General features: G+C 30.2%; 1 protein-coding gene across 1 annotated transcript; it reads left to right on the forward strand.

Moving 5' to 3' along the window:
- The first annotated feature begins 2822 nt into the window (after positions 1-2822).
- On the forward strand, positions 2823-9986 carry LOC107455366 (ran GTPase-activating protein 1). The gene is made up of 2 exons (XM_016072901.5): positions 2823-4061; positions 9055-9986. The coding sequence occupies exons 1-2, from the start codon at positions 2978-2980 to the stop codon at positions 9699-9701; spliced, it is 1731 nt and encodes a 576-aa protein (XP_015928387.1). The 5' UTR covers positions 2823-2977; the 3' UTR covers positions 9702-9986.
- The last annotated feature ends 4292 nt before the right edge of the window (positions 9987-14278 follow it).

The following is a 14278-nucleotide window of genomic DNA, read 5'->3' on the forward strand; positions in this document are numbered from 1 at the left end:
CACCGTGATCCTCTGACAGAACTGATTTCGCAATTTATAACCCTCACAACTACTCAGTGCTGTCGGGGTCGGTTTCAACTCTGTGCTCCATCCTCACAACAGAAGGCATCACCATCCTACTGGCAATCTAACGTATTTCATTTTAAGCTACTCATCTTCACAGATTATCTGCCCAACTCATTCGCCCACGTTTCTATATCGTCAACCTCATTAGCAATTACGCAACACATCACTCTATCCCTAAGTAATCCTGCAGATTCTCGTTAACTATTCATCTGGTTTGGATTCCTTGCCATACTGGTATACTTGTAATTGAAATAGCTGACGAAATGGCTAAAATTTCAATTAATAAATCCTGCATTTTTACAAGAATTGCTCCTGAGGACATACAAGTTATCTCTTTGATGTTGTCATAATAGTCATGAATTGTGCGAAGTCTACCATTAAAGTCATGCTTTGAATAAACGTAGGTGTCCTGGTCTTTCTTACGTACAGTTATCAATCCAGAAAACCATGCACTCCTTGTAGTCAGAAGAGTGTTATTCTGGTTTAATATTTTTTTCATACTTTTGGTGAGACTGAAAGATATGAGGTGATCACAAACTAAGTATTCAACTGCGTATAAATCAAACGTCGTAACTTGTCATTCAAAATTATATGGTTCTTCATATTTTTTTTTTAAAATACTGCCACGGTCATTGTTCTTTCAAAAAGTTTTCTCGAAACGCGTCCTTTCATTCTCATTCATCATAACGCAAAAACTATTTGGTGTTGTATTATAAAATATCGCCTTTTTTCTGATGAAATGTTTATAGCCGTCGTTGAACAGCCAACCCAATTTTGGGTTTACGACCAGTAATGTTTAACTCCGTAGCCTTTTAATTTTGAATCCAATGCAGAAGACAAGGAAACTCTTGGACCAAGTATTGGGAAAAATCTGCCTTCGTAGAGGATTTTTTTTATGGAACTCATCCGCATTTGCGTTACATGGAGAGGAAAACCGCGATAACCTCGCGCGGTTAGCCTGAAGGCTAGGGGACTCTAACCAATGATTCGTCTATCACTGAGTATATTTTACGTCAGCACTGAGGTCGGTGCGAGTAGGGTGCAGAATTCGTATCGACCAGCCATCGTTGGGATTTGAACCCAGTTCACCTCACTGGAAGGTGAACGCTCTATCCCCTGCGTCACCACGGTTCTAGTGAAATGCTTAAAGAATATTTAGATATCAAAATGTTACTATTGCGGTAATTACATTCTGAGTTATTTTAAGTTTAAGATTAAGTTGATTAAGGATTTAGGATTAAGTTAAGATTAAGTTGAAGATTTTTTTTTGTTCCATGTATTCCAGTTTAGCCAAAGTTATAAACAGGACAATTGGAATTTTTTTTCTTGCAGTTAAATACTCCTATGATTATAAGAAAAATAATAATTAATAAAAAAAATTGGATTAAAGTATGAATGGTTGCTCGTGTAAACATTAGCATAGATGGCGCTGGTGGTTAAAATTTATCGTAAGGTTTCCGGGTTACTACTTCCAATTGATTTTTACCCCTAAACTTGAAAAAACACATCATCAAATACTATTACACTTTTAGTGTTTACAATATAATGAGTTATTACAATTTAAATTTCAACAAAACAAACAACAAATTAATATGTAATACTCCGCAAGCATGCTATGCCCAGCAGGATGCAACCCAAAAAATATTTAACTGAAATATTTTTACACAAATATAGCTAAATAAGGGTTAACACATATGTTTAATTATGATTTAATATTAATTTTCTTAAATTTGTTCTACGCTCACAATAAGTTGCAAAATTATGCGTAAATTTAAACATAAACAAAAAGTGTGCATGTTCCTAGAATAGTTAGCCTGTTTACACATCGTCTTGTAAGCATAACATAAGCGGATTGATCACCGTAATTTTTCTAAATTTCTTCCGTTTTTTGGAAACTTGTTATAGAGAACATTTAGTCAACTCTCTATAAAATTTTAAAATATTGATTTCTTTTGGATAATACCGAATGGTTTACAAAAAAGTATATTTACTTTGAACGTAACAAAAGCCGTCTCGCAGTGGTTTGATCGTTAAGACACGGTTTCCAGCAGATCACCGAAGTCAAGCATCACTGGTTGCTGTCAGTGTGTTGGTGGGTGACCACTTGGATCAGTCTGGGTAGGGACAGAGGGTGTGCGGTATTGGTCCTCGTTAAACTGTTCTACTGTAAAGTGCTCTACTTCGCGTGTAGGCCATCGGGCTACTGAAGCGGGGGTGCCATACGCTCTGCAGAGGATCAAAATTGTGATGGCATGTCTTCGGATCATCCTCAGGGATGCTCTAGTGTGACGTAATCGAAAGAACAACAACAACGTATTCAAAGCCAAATATCTTCCTGTCCTTAAAATTTTTTTTCGATTATTTTTATTAGAGACACGAGTTTCGTTGTTCTGTTGTTCACGAGTGCCGTTATGTCGTTTTAGAGAGCATTCAAATTGTATGCGAGTGCCCTTAGATGTGCATATAAATGCTTCGAAAATAAATGCTGCTCACGCATGAGTAATTCACGTTGACCTACGCCCACTTATGCGAATCTCGCGCAATGATCATCTCCATTAGATTGGCTCTGACTTTCACACCTCCGATTGCAGTTGTGGGAAAATGAGAGCAACCAGATTAGTAAAATATATCTTCCTGCGAATGGCTCACTTATCAGACAAAGATCGGAATTGCGCCAATCCCATACAGCGGAAACGGTCAAAGTGCTGTATTGTTGATAGTAGAAGTTAAAGTGTTTTTTTCAGCATATGAGCCATTGAATAAGTGGTACTTCCCTTCCTCTTTGCGTCAAACTGTGACCGCTGTCATTGATGTTTTTCTGTTTGAATCGTGTTTATTTCGTTGATCGTTGATTGCTCACAACTTTTCTTTGTTAATTTTATAGTATATTACCATTCCTAATTAATTCACTATGAGCGAAATTGATAATTTAGCTGATCAGTTGTCATCCACTAAAGTTGAAGATGTTGAAAAAGAAGTAAGTTTTGTTGGACAAGGCTTGTCTCTTGATACCGCTAAAGATGCCGCACAAATCGTTGAAGCTATCCAAAATTGTCCTGGTATGACTACTCTAAAATTAGAGGGCAATACTTTTGGAATCCCGGCTGCAGAAGCAGTAGGAAAAGCTCTTGAAAGCCAGCAAAATTTCAGAAAAGCATTATGGAAAGATATGTTTACCCGGCGTTCCAAAGATGAAATCCCTAAAGCCTTGACTTTTTTAAGCAATGGAATCATGACAGCCAAAGCTCAACTTGTGGTGTTAGATCTAAGTGATAACGCTTTCGGTCCTCGAGGTTTAGTCGGTCTTCAAGATCTTTTACAGTCATCTTCATGCTACACTTTGCAAGAACTTCACTTAAACAACAATGGCTTAGGTATTTCTGGTGCAAAAATGCTATCCGAAGCGATCTGCAATTGTATTGAAAATAGTCGGAAACACGGTACTCCTTTGAGCTTAAAGATATTTGTTTGCGGCCGCAACAGATTGGAAAATGAAGGTGCTAAAGCTGTATCTAAGTTTATTAAACAGTTGGGCAGTCTGGAGTCTGTTGCGATGCCTCAGAATGGTATCTATTCTCCTGGTGTTACACGTTTGGCCGAAGCTTTTCGCTGCAATCCAAATTTAACAGTTATTAATTTAAATGACAACAGCTTGACGGAAGAAGGAGCAAAACTAATTGCAGGTTGTTTACCTTCACTGAAGCAATTACAGTTGCTTAATTTAGGAGATTGCTTGTTGAGGAATGAGGGGGCTAAGGTCCTGGCAAAATCTCTCCAAGTTAATTGTGAACATTTGATCGAGTTAAATCTGGGATTCAATGAGATTGAAAAAGATGGAGGGTTGGCGATTGTTAAAGCGATTGAGAATAAATACACATTGCAGAGTCTTATTTTGAATGGAAATCAATTCGGAAATGTCGGATGCCAATTGATTGAAGACAAGATGAAAGATATAAATAAATTAGATTTTTTATCCTCTTTGAGTGAAGATGAAGGTATATTGTTATTTATTATATTTTTTCTGTTAGAGCAATTCGTTTAAGTAATTTCTATCACTATTTTTTAGAAAATTGATAATCTAGTTAAATTTTTTTGGATAAATGCTGAGGAGGTTTATTGAAATTGTATCTTGTTCTAAAATTATTGCCAGGTTCTGGTGACAACCAAACCGTGCGCTGTATCCTAAATTAAATAAAATATCACAGATTGGGACAAACTCAGGGAAAGCCTGTAGTCACCTCTTGGCGAGGCTGCAAAAAAACCTGAACTTTATGGTTTAAACCTAGATTTTTTTGGTTTACACTTTTTTTTTTGTTGTTTAAACTAGTTTTTATTTTATTTATTTGTAACAAAGTGTTAAATAATACTTTATCCTCTTAATTAATACTATAATCTTGAAAGGACTTTATTTTATTTTTTAGTTACTATTTCAATAAACAATTTAAAAATATGCTTATACATTAATTTACAATGAAAATTAACATGCAAATAAAAGTTTAATATGAAAATGATATATTAGTTAGATATTATTTATTTGTTATACACAGGGTTGGCAGGTTTTTGACATGTGACAGTTTTTGACAGTTTAAACCATGGTTTAAATCGTCACGTCAAAAACCTCACTGTCGAAAATGTCAAAAACCTATATTCATATGTGAAATTTAATTAATACATAAAATTTATATATTTTTTAAAGGATAGTGTTTCTAAATATGTTCTAGAAAAAATAAATTTAAAATTTTGAAGAAACACTTATATTTTGAATAGTAACCAAAATCTTGTACTTTTGAAAACTCACATCTTTTGTAATACTATGCATTCATTTTCATGTGTTATTGAAAATCTGCAGTGATATTATTAAGAAATTTATTTATAACCAAATTTAGTGTATAGTATAGATTATACTAAAAATTAGACATTTTTAAAGATAAACATTAGCAGTTTTGAACATTAGACATCTTCTTTTAAAGAAATTTTTTTTTAATATTCTTTTAAATCTTCTTAATAATCTTTTTAACATAAGACAATACAAATTTAAGTGCTTTCTGTTAAATACACAGAGTAGTTAGTGTCGATTTACAGTATATTCAGCCTATTCATTTACTATGCTGAAAATTTAGTTTATCCAAATACTTGTGAATTTCATTTTGCTGAATACGATATAGTTTTGTTGAATATCTAAATATTCAGCTGTTGAATAATTACTTCTTGCTTTCAAGATATGCATTATTTGTATTCTTAATACAAGTGGAGAAAAAAAAATTAAGAGATAAAAATTGTTTTAAAATGATAAGTGTAATAATTATAAATAAATATAATAAACAATATGAATTATATTTATCATTATTCATAAATATAACTACTTTTAAATTCAAATTAACATATTGGATAATAAAGATGTTCGGTATAACATTAAGAAATTTTTTTTATACACTTGTATCTTGTATCAAGTTTGTATTTATACAACATAACTTGTAAGCTCCTTATAAATATTAGTTATATGTTCCTTATATGTCAAAAATGCATAGTAATAAACTTTTAATTTTCTTAAGTAAGTAAGTCAAAAAGAAAAAAAAAATTTTTAAATATAAATATTTAAACAATTTTTGTGGAAAATTTTTCTGCACATGCATTTGAATATAAATTTCTGAGATTTTAAATCTGTTATTTTACCTTAATTTTAATTAAAAAATATTTTAAAACCTGCTGATTACCTATTGTATAATTAAATTTCAATATAATGCATGGCAACTGTTGGTAGTTTTGAAGTTTATATATTTTCTTGGCAAACTTCAGTTTTTGACATTTTTGACGGGTTTTTGACGGTTTAAACCAGTATTATTCCCTTGTCATGTCAAAAACCACTTTTTGACGTCAAAAACCCAACCCTGGTATACATGAATAAGTTCTCTTTTGTCAGCATATATGAGAATATCATGCTTAATTTATTGTCATTAATTAGCAGTATTCAATTTACATTGTGTCAATTTATTACTAAAAATGATCAAGCCTTTTTTTTCTTATGATTGAATAAATACAAATTTTTGTTTTTCACTTAAAAGGATCGAGGGAAGAGTAATAAATTTTTTCTGTTAAAGGGTGATTTAACAATAAAAAAAATTCTTTTATTTCAATATTTGTTTTAACGCAATAAAGAAAGCTTTAAGCACAATAATGCTTATAAATAATGCATCATAAAATAAAGCAATATAAATTAATATTTTAAATAGGTAAATTTCAAATACTTTTCAATATTTTTTAATAATGCTCTTTTTTTTAAAGCATTGTATTTTGAAATTGTTAGAATCATTTTAATAAAAACATTGCATGCATAAATTAATATTTTTTTCTTCATACTGATGCCAGAAAAAATTCAGAAAGGCACCTCGTTCCCTTTTATGCTTTTGATTGTACCCAAGCATAATATAATGTTTAAGAAGATTAAAAAATTTTTGATTATTACTTGCACTTTAATTAAATTTTTATCAATTCCTACTATTAGTTCATACTCTCCCTATACCTATATATTTATATATCTTGTTCAAATTTTCAATCATTAATAAAATACTTTTTATTCATCTACTCCACATCCAAGTTCAAATTCATTTTTTTAAACTTGAAGTGAATGACACTTGATGTTGATACAGTTTTTTTCAAATATTAATTCATTAATTAAATTTAATTAATTGATTTTTTTTTCAATTCCTACTATTAGTTCATACTCTCCCTATGTATATTTATATATCTTGTTCAAATTTTCGATCATTAATAAAATAGTACTTTTTATTCATCCACTCCATATCCAAGTTCAAATTCATTTTTTTAAACTTGAAGTGAATGACACTTGATGTTGATACAGTTTTTTCAAACATTAATTCATTAATTAAATTTAATTAATTGATTTTTTTTTCTTTGTTGCATAGAAGTTGGAATTGTTTAAAAACTATGAGAACATGGTGTAGGTGATGGTCTGTGTTATATTCAGAATTTTTAGGGACATTATTACTTAACTTGAAATTTACTAACATTATTTTATAAATATGTTTTTGCTGTAGAGCAATAAATATGGATGGTGTTTTCAATAGGAATGTAAACAATAACAATCTCGAGCTCGGCACCTACTCTAGTTCCGGTTAAAAAGTTTGCAGCTGCTTACTACATGTTATTCTGATAGGCGATGTTTTCAAATGGATAATTTTGTTTTCAATAAAAGAAATAAATTCGATAATTTCTGAGCTCAAATCTGCCGTATTTCATAAGATATTAATGTTATTATGTAATTCTGGGGAGTTTGGAGTGAAAATTTGTTTTAGTTATTTTGTTATTTATTATTAAAAAAGGTGGCATGGTTGCTAGATTTTGAATATCTTGCTTTTTTGGCAGTCTTGATTTGGCCTCTTTCCATTTGTTTATTATTGTTTGTTCGTGTTGCAAGTTGTGCACCATCTTACGTTGGTGTTAACACTTTTAGTATTGTAAACACAAGTATTGTTAGCATTGTAAACATGAGTAATAAGTAATCAAATACATTGTTTGCAAAAATCTCAAAACACAATGATACCAAATGCCTTTAAAATACAACTGAAACAGTAACCCGGAAATTTAGGCAGTCCCGAGCTTGCAGCATTCCCTAGTGTAGAAAACACCATCCATAGGACATTTAAAAATTGCATATAATTTATCCAGATTTCACTCTATGAATAAAAAAGTGCAGTGTACTTTCTCACAGAAAAGCGCACTTTGAGTATTTGAAGGACACTCAGTTACCACCGTTAAAATTAATCAAAATATGTAACATTATGTAATACCCAATTTGATCCTAAATTTTTAAATTCTCCTATTATACTATTTTATGTCTATGTATATACTTCACAAAATAATTCTCTCTCATTATCAAAATAACAGAGAAGTCTGAAGCTTTTGAAAAATAATTAAAGGCAAGCTAAAAGACAACAGTGAATAAATTTTACTAAAAAAAAGTAAACTAAAAAAAAAGAAGAGGGGACTAATTAATAAACAACTTTAAAGCTTTCTTTTTATATTTTAAACTGAAAATTGTGAGAAAATAAACATTTAATGGTACATTTTTAAATAAAAGGTATTTATTAAAAAAAATTAATAGTTAATTTTAAAATACTGAAAAATTCATCCCCAAATAAAAATGTAACAAAATAATTAATGTAACAAAATAAATAACCCTTCACAAAATAATTTATCTTTTAATCGGACCCTTTACAAGAAACATTCGATAGACATCTACATATTATTGTAAATGGGCAGGAAAAATTAATTGATGCTGAGTGTTCAGCTGTCATAGTTATTTTCAAAACTGCTAGCAATCGACATATATTGCTCTAATATTTTGTTAATCATGTTTGTCTGCTTTAATTCTAAGGCTAAGTTTGATCTCATCTCATTTATATTATGTACCTTAACCTCTTCGAAGTCAAAAAAAAGTTTATAAACTCCAAATGTAGTATTCTAAGAAAATATTTCTATTTCTACAAACATTGTCTTATTGACATTAAATGATGTTTTTTTTGTAAATAAATAATTGAGCAATATATTATTCTTAAAACTAATTGATAAAATATTAGGTAAATAAAATTTAAGAATTGTTTAAGTTTACTTAATGTGTAAAACATTAGAAGTGATACATAACTAAGTTGTGTTATTTAAAATATTTTTGTGTGTATTTGTTTTCATTTTGTGTGTATTTCCATTTCCATTATTCGTCTGAAATGAATATTCTGTGTTCTGTGTTGGCTAAATACCAAATATTTGTATGTTGCATCAAGGGTTGGCTTTTTGCCAGCAGAAACTGGTTTTTGCCATGCCAATGGCAGAAACTGGTTTCTTGCACACTTGGAAGGAATTTATGACCATTCAAGGTTCTATTGTATTTTGTCACTAGGTACATTAATAAATATTAATTAAAATCTTGGTTTATATAAAATTACTGAAAATATTATTTCATCATTATTTAAGGTGACGAAGATGATGACGATGATTATGATGGAGATGAAGAACATGAGGATGAGCATGCTGATGATGAAGAGTACATTGTAGATGAGGAAGATGAAGAGACAGATACTGAAGATGATGATTCAGTTGAAGAAAAAGAACTGACTCAAAAATCATACCAAAGCCCCATGTTTAGAGTTACTACTCCTGCCGATTTCATTGCTAATCCATCTGTCGAAGGATTAGTTTCACTTGAAAAATCTAATATTGCTTTAAAAGCTATCTTACCTGAAAATCCTACTCTTAATGACTCTCTTGAGTTATTTATGAAAGTCGCATTGACTCTAAATCCAGAGAATACTGCAGAAAAAGAGACAGCTTGTAAATTTTCTGATTATATTTTAAGCCAAGCTTTTAAAACGGCTAATATCTCAGAGTTTAACAACACATTTCTGGTGCATATTAACTTGCTTAAAGGCGAAGATAAAAAACCCAAAAAGAATCTTGACATAAGTGGAGCTTTGGCAATTCTCGAACACTCCGTGAGGCAACCATATTTCCATGCCTCGACTCGGGACTTGTTGCAGTTTTTCTTATCCAGACCATTGCCATACGCTTCAACTTCAGAAAAAATAAAACATTCTCTTATGCAGGCATTATACCAAGTTTAATTTCTTGTTAATAGATGTGAAGTAATTTTGTGTACGTACATATTTGCTGATGTACAAAATTTCTGTTTGAAATTACTCTTTCTGAGTATAAAGAGTCCCTTAATGCAACCAAAATCTACATTGAATTAATAATTTTTTTTTTCATTTGTAATAAATTATTAAGCATGACTCGATATATTGATACATTTTCAATATAGTCAGCATTATTAAATTATTACCGACGGTTTGCATTCCACCATTAAATGTATGTAAATATTTAAGAATAAAATGTTTTCATTTAATAAATGTTTTTTTTTTTTTTTTTGATGGTGTGCATTATGAGCAACTTTAATATCTTAATCAAGGCTGAATTAATGTTGGTCCATTGCTAAAAAATAATTATCAGTGGTCTCTCGGACCAGCTATTGATGTAAAGGGATTCTATGCTGATTTAGTTTTTTAATTTTGTGTTTTGATCTGTGTTATTATCACTGAATAGCCTATTTCATCATAGCTAAGACCATTACACATTATTCTGTTAAGAACTTTTAATTTTAATTCACTTATAAACATTTTTCTGATAAAAAAATTCAATAGATACATACAAACAGACAAGTAAGAACGTGTAAGGACTAGAAATTTCTTTTAGTCACTGGTCCGTAGACTAGTGGCTAAATTTTCTTAATTTCTACCCCTACTAATTATTATTAATTCACATTTTGTATAAAATCTGGCTTATAACAATAATTATAGATATATATTTTTATCTGTAACTATTAATACGTAATTTTACAAAAATAAAAAAGGTGCATTAATGTTAAACATATTTATTTGCAAAGAAGTTAGTATGTGCACATTTTTGGAAAGATTTAGATAATCAGCTTTAAAATTTGAAAGTACTGCATGACTCTGTTTTTATCAAATCCTGTAGTGCGTTGTCTTATTTGTAAAACAAATAAATGTTCAGTAGACAACATTCGAAATAGCATTATATTACATGACGTTTTTAAGGACAAATATTAAACATTGATTTCCTAATAATTATTCTTTTATAACTATTTTATTTCAAGAAAACATTTTAAGACAGTTATAACCAGGCTGCTTTTAATGAGATTTCTGATTTTACTAGCAAAATGGGAATGTTTTGTTGGGTACTATGTTAAAAAAGATTTTTTTTTAGGGATGAATTTTTTTATTTTTGTTTTTTTAAACTAAACTCAGTGGTGCGACAGCCCATAGAGGGCCAAGGCCTATCGTGGCCATCTCAGTTTTCTTGACCTTGGGCTCTAGGGTGCAGGAGCAGATGTTCCGGTCAGCAGAACACGGAACCCCCAGTGTTTAGTTCCCAAGCATGCTTGGTACTCATTTATCGACCCACTGAAGGGATGAAAGGCTGGAAACCTTGCCTGGCCCGAGGATTGAACCCAGGACCTGTAGCACGGGAGCGCTACCACTCAACTGCCTTTGTTTTTCTAATGGGAGAAATAATTTTGGAAGCCTGGAACAATTTTGAGAAATGAAGAACTATAAAAAATAAAGAAACAAAAATTTTTTAAACGTATTTTGGTAATATTTATTATGAAATATTTTTAGTGTCATTTAGAGAAAATTGTTGAATCATTTTTGAAAGCTATTAACAACAGGTATTATCTTCAGAGAAAGTTGCAATGCCATCCGGAATGGTCAGCGGCTGACCTGGTGCCCATTCTGGACACCTATCCTGTAAACAATGGGCTGACCGTCAGCCTATTGTTCATCGAAGAAATGGAAAGAATTTTGATGAGGTTTGAATCATGTTAGAGCTGGGGTACAGAAAATTCTTCCAGAATCATAACTATTTAGTTAATAAAATTCTTTCAAATTATTTTTATAAAGTAAAGTTTGTGTTTGTTAATTTTTTTATTATTAATTATTTCTTTAAGAAAAAAAATAATTGATATTATACAGTTCTTGAATAAACTAGCATATGTGTTAAATACAGGATTGGCATTTTGTCCAAAAGAAACATATTTCTTCTAAGACACTGGAAGAGAGTAAGAAGAACTGGAAGATTGTAGCTATTTTTATTTATGTAGCACTAAAACTGAACAATGGGCTATAGGTGATGTTAAGATCCAAAGGCATGCTATCACGACTTCGATCCTCTGCAAAAAGAATGCCTCCCCTGCTTTGGTAGTCCAACAACCTGGCGCAAAGTGGCGTACTTTATGGTAAAACAGTTTAACAAGGACTGTTACCGCACACTCTCGCCCCCTTTGTTGTTTGTAGTCACCTACCTGCCCACTGACCTCAGATTTTGGGATTTTATTGAGAACAGTGTTTTGCAATCAATCAGCCGTGGAATTTTAAAAAATAAATAAAATGGAAGTAATAGAAAATGAACCAATACAATTGTTTAGTGATATACATTTTAAAAATAGCTTAAAATAAATAAAATTTAGAAGAACGTTGAAAGTTTCTTTTCAATTTTTCTGAAACAAATATTTTTTTAAAGTTTTATGATGAATTTTATAACATTTGCAATGTTGGTCAGGTTTTACCTTGTCCCCAGTCGGACTCAATATGGGTTTTATAAAAACATGCATCGAGGAACCAATATTGGGATGTCTAGATTTTTTAATATTGGTCCTAGAATGGCTAATATACGGCCTATCCCTGTAGTAGAATCATGACGATATTGTCGCAGAACACAGTTCTTGCAGAAAGATTTTTCTTTTGGGAAGAAAAAGTTTTGGATATCTTTTCTGCAGAAATATACACGTAAAGTTGGAATTTAACATTTAAATAATCACTTTTTGTCATGTTCAAATTACGGCAATAGTATTGTAAATCCATGTAGTGTTTCAATTGTATTTTCGGCAGTTATTGATATGCACATGGTTTTTTATTATCCCGATATATTTCAGATGATATGGGAAATTTGAGTCTTTACTTTTTAAGGCAACGATTCTATCGTTTTTTGGCAATTATTGCTTTTGATTTCCTTATGTTTTTAAAATCCGATTTTATTTATTACAACAATCAAATCTTGAAACGACGCATGTATTTGAATAACCCCTGCTTGAAGAGTCCAATTCACGTGATTTCATTTGTTTTTCGGTATTTACTGCTACAGATTTCATGATTTTTTTGATGTGATAATGATTTACAAAATGTGATAAAGGAATTAATTAGTGTGTTTTCTTCCCAACAAAATGCCAAGATATCGCTCATATTAGAATAAAAAAACATTGCATATTCAATGAAAATAATTATATGTTTTTTTTTATAACACGCATTTTTATTACTTTAAATTAGCAACATACATATTTGTTATTATTGAAAGTATCTTGCAGAAAGATATTTTTGCTAGACAGTTTTGTCGCAGAAAGCCTGAAAAAATTCTGCCACATGGGAGACTATATTGAATATAAAATATTGGGTGAATCTGAGAATTCCTTATTGGATCGATATTTGTTGTAAAATCTCGGGTGAATCGGAAAATTCTATATAGGGTCAATATGGGAAAATATAATGCCCTTTGAACCCTTATTGCGCCAAGATTCATGAATATTGGTCCAATAAGGGTCAAGTTATTTTGCTGCTAGGGTTAATGTGTTTTATTTTAGATATTAATTTTGTTTATAATATTTTGAATAATTAAAAATGATAGATATTATTTAACAATGAAATAACAAAAACTGATTATTAACACCAAGCTATAATATTTACAAATTTTAACCAACATACTTTAAAGCTAACAAAGTGTGAAAAAAGAATTTTCTACTTTGCAATTTACTTAGCTTTGTTTTTCATAATTGATAAAATATATTCTGGTTCTATACAATAAAACAATTCATTCTATTTATATTACGTTTTAAACAATCAAATTTTGTCCTTAGTTCTATTTATTTTTTCTGAGATACCTTGAAAATTTTAACTAAATTTTGATTGATGTATATTTTTTAGCGTTTAATCTATTCTTTTGCACTATTTTCTTAAAATTACTTCCTTGACTTTACAAAGTAAATTTCAACTGGTCTGGCACAAACACCACTCAATAAAATATTTTAGTGATGGATACAATTTACACAAAATTCTTAATGATATTTGTTGATATTCTGAAAGAATCTATTAGTAATTCTCATTTTCTCGATTGAAAAATTGACCGTTAATATGTTACAGTTTGTAATGGATACATACTATACTGGAAAAAAAGTGATTAAAATTTTAATAGATATTGATTACAAATTTTTTCTCAAGACACGTCTTAAAATTTTATTTTGAGTACTCCATGTTTTGGTTGTTATTATAAACATATATTAAAAAACTTTATTAATTTAGCAAATAACCCACCCAGAAACCCGAAAAAATCTCGGTCTTTAGGTTTTATCAAACAATTAAATTCTGACCTTTCTTTAAATTTTATTTTTTATTATGTGACATATAACCTATATAAAACTGACTACTATACTTAGCATCATATAAATAATTTTATAAAATTTAAAATTCCATGAAGATATAACATCGGCATGGAATCGCTTTTCTAACAGTTTTCAGGGATTTCAAGTAAAACTGTATTTTGGAATTTGATTTGCAAACTAATACACACTCAGAAA

Source organism: Parasteatoda tepidariorum, chromosome 5 (assembly GCF_982258835.1).
Source record: "Parasteatoda tepidariorum strain Cologne lab strain chromosome 5, Ptep-v5.0, whole genome shotgun sequence".
Lineage (NCBI taxonomy): Eukaryota > Metazoa > Arthropoda > Arachnida > Araneae > Theridiidae > Parasteatoda > Parasteatoda tepidariorum.

Excerpts from the sequence above, each read along its gene's own strand:
- LOC107455366 (XM_016072901.5), top strand. The coding sequence starts at position 2,978 with ATGAGCGAAATTGATAATTTAGCTGATCAGTTGTCATCCACTAAAGTT. Across the intron at positions 4,062-9,054 it reads CTCTTTGAGTGAAGATGAAG|GTGACGAAGATGATGACGAT; the intron begins GTATATTGTTAT and ends TCATTATTTAAG.